Source organism: Echinops telfairi, unplaced genomic scaffold (assembly GCF_000313985.2).
Source record: "Echinops telfairi isolate 266 unplaced genomic scaffold, ASM31398v2 ScPeMD7_9;HRSCAF=40, whole genome shotgun sequence".
Classification (NCBI taxonomy): Eukaryota; Metazoa; Chordata; class Mammalia; order Afrosoricida; family Tenrecidae; genus Echinops; species Echinops telfairi.
In genome coordinates this window covers 77236260-77238045 of record NW_022103906.1, presented here as the reverse complement: position 1 = coordinate 77238045, position 1786 = coordinate 77236260, and the positions used below count along the sequence as shown (strand labels likewise).

General features: G+C 36.0%; 1 protein-coding gene across 1 annotated transcript in view; it reads left to right on the top strand.

The window, feature by feature from the left end:
- ZNF638 (zinc finger protein 638) overlaps positions 1-1786 on the top strand; it is an 81972-nt gene that overhangs the window by 35961 nt on the left and 44225 nt on the right. Inside the window, exon 7 of the mRNA XM_045286584.1 lies at positions 505-627. Within this exon, the coding sequence (XP_045142519.1) occupies positions 505-627 (123 nt within the window). The remainder of the gene's footprint in view (positions 1-504; positions 628-1786) is intronic.

Here is a 1786-nt window from a genome sequence, read left to right as displayed (position 1 = left end):
TGCTTTAGAATAGTCAGATTATACAACAAATGTTTTCATTTGTTTGTGAATTATATTTCCCCCTGTAACTCACACGATAAAGTTCATGAGCAAAATTATAGTTTTGAGATATTTGAATGGTGGTTTCCACTTTCTTATAAGAAGCCTTAAAATTTCTGAACTATGCCTTGCCTTGCCTTTTATTTTGTAATCTCTGCCTTCCCATTTTCTCTTGTTACGCAAGTCTACTGTGTAAACCTGTATTCCTCCTCTTACCTATTCATAATATAGAAATCCTAAAATCACACAAGGTTAAGTGTCCATTTCATATGTGATGACATCCTAAGGATCAAATTTTACTTTGACAAAGGTTACCAGGACTTGAAGTAGAGTTATCTTATGATCTTTGTATCACAAGGGCTTAGTACATTTTTTAAAAAGTAGCATATTTAAAAGTTTTTCATATCTATAATGAATAGAATTTGAAAAATGGATTTTTTAGAGTTATCTCTGTTACTTCTTTAGGCTTACTTGGAAATGGAATTTAAAGAGTCGGTCACTACAGTCTTGAAATCAGTTGAAAAATCACCTCTTATGATAAAAGCAAAACGTGTGAAAATACGTGTTCCAGGAAAGAAAAAGCCACAGGTAAATTAGATTTAGCTTCTAGATGGTTTATTGTTAGAAATTAATAAAGTTTATAGAACACAATATGGATAAACATAAAAGACATTGAAATTAAAACACCCATACAAAATATTAAATGGCAAGCAGCAGACTTGGAGACAATATATTCTCTCAATCCCATTGAGCCAATTCCAACTCATAGTGACTAAAACAAAGTAGAACTGCTTGTCCTCACCCCATCCACACCCTTTCCCCCGAATTCCAGGGGTATAAATCTTTATGGAAGCAGACAGTCACATCTTTATCTGGTGATGTAGTTTGTGGTTTTGAGCCCATTGATCTTTTGGTTAGCCACTGAGGCCTTAACCATAGCACCAGTGCCTCCTGGCTTATATATAAAATGGAAAATTAGCAAATATCTGTGAAACTGTACTTAGGTCACACGTAGAACATTGGCAGCATCTTGGAAGCCACTGGCATGCTTATTTTCAGTCCTTCCAGTCTTCCTTCTCCTATACTGAACCCCTAGTTAGTTTTATGTAACCACATACAAGGGCTTTCAGAAGTTGGTGGGGGAAAGTCCAGTATCTTCTAATTACATTTTTCAATAAATTTGTTAAAGCCTCCTTTTACGTTTTTGGGCTTTTCCCTAAGAATGATCACATATGACTTCAGTCTTTTCTCGATAATTTTCTGTGCTTCAGCTTATATGTCCAGAATAATAGGAAGAGTTTTGATTTCTTGATATTGATGGCTTCAATCAAGTCAGCTCTGACTCAAAGAGATTTTATTTTGTGTATCACAGAGTGAACATTTTCCAGACTATTAAGCTTATCAGTCTTTTTTATGATTTTTGAGCTGTATTCCACTTTTTTCTCCCATTCTAACTCGAATCTCTTACTGTGGTCCCCTTAGAGTGTTTAGCAGTGGTAGCCTTGCATTATCTTGTTCTTCTGGTCTTGAGGTGCCGAGGTTTATATGATCCATTAGTCCTTTGGGTTTTTTCCAAGTGTCTAATTGTCTGCGCTCTTGTTTGTTTAAGATAGGAGCCCTGGTTGCATAGTGGGTACTCCTTGCCCTGCAATCCACAAGATAAATCCAAAGTTCAAAACTACCAGCTGCTCCACAGGAGAAAGACAAGGTTTTCCACTCCTGTTAAGAGTTACAGTCTCAGAATCTC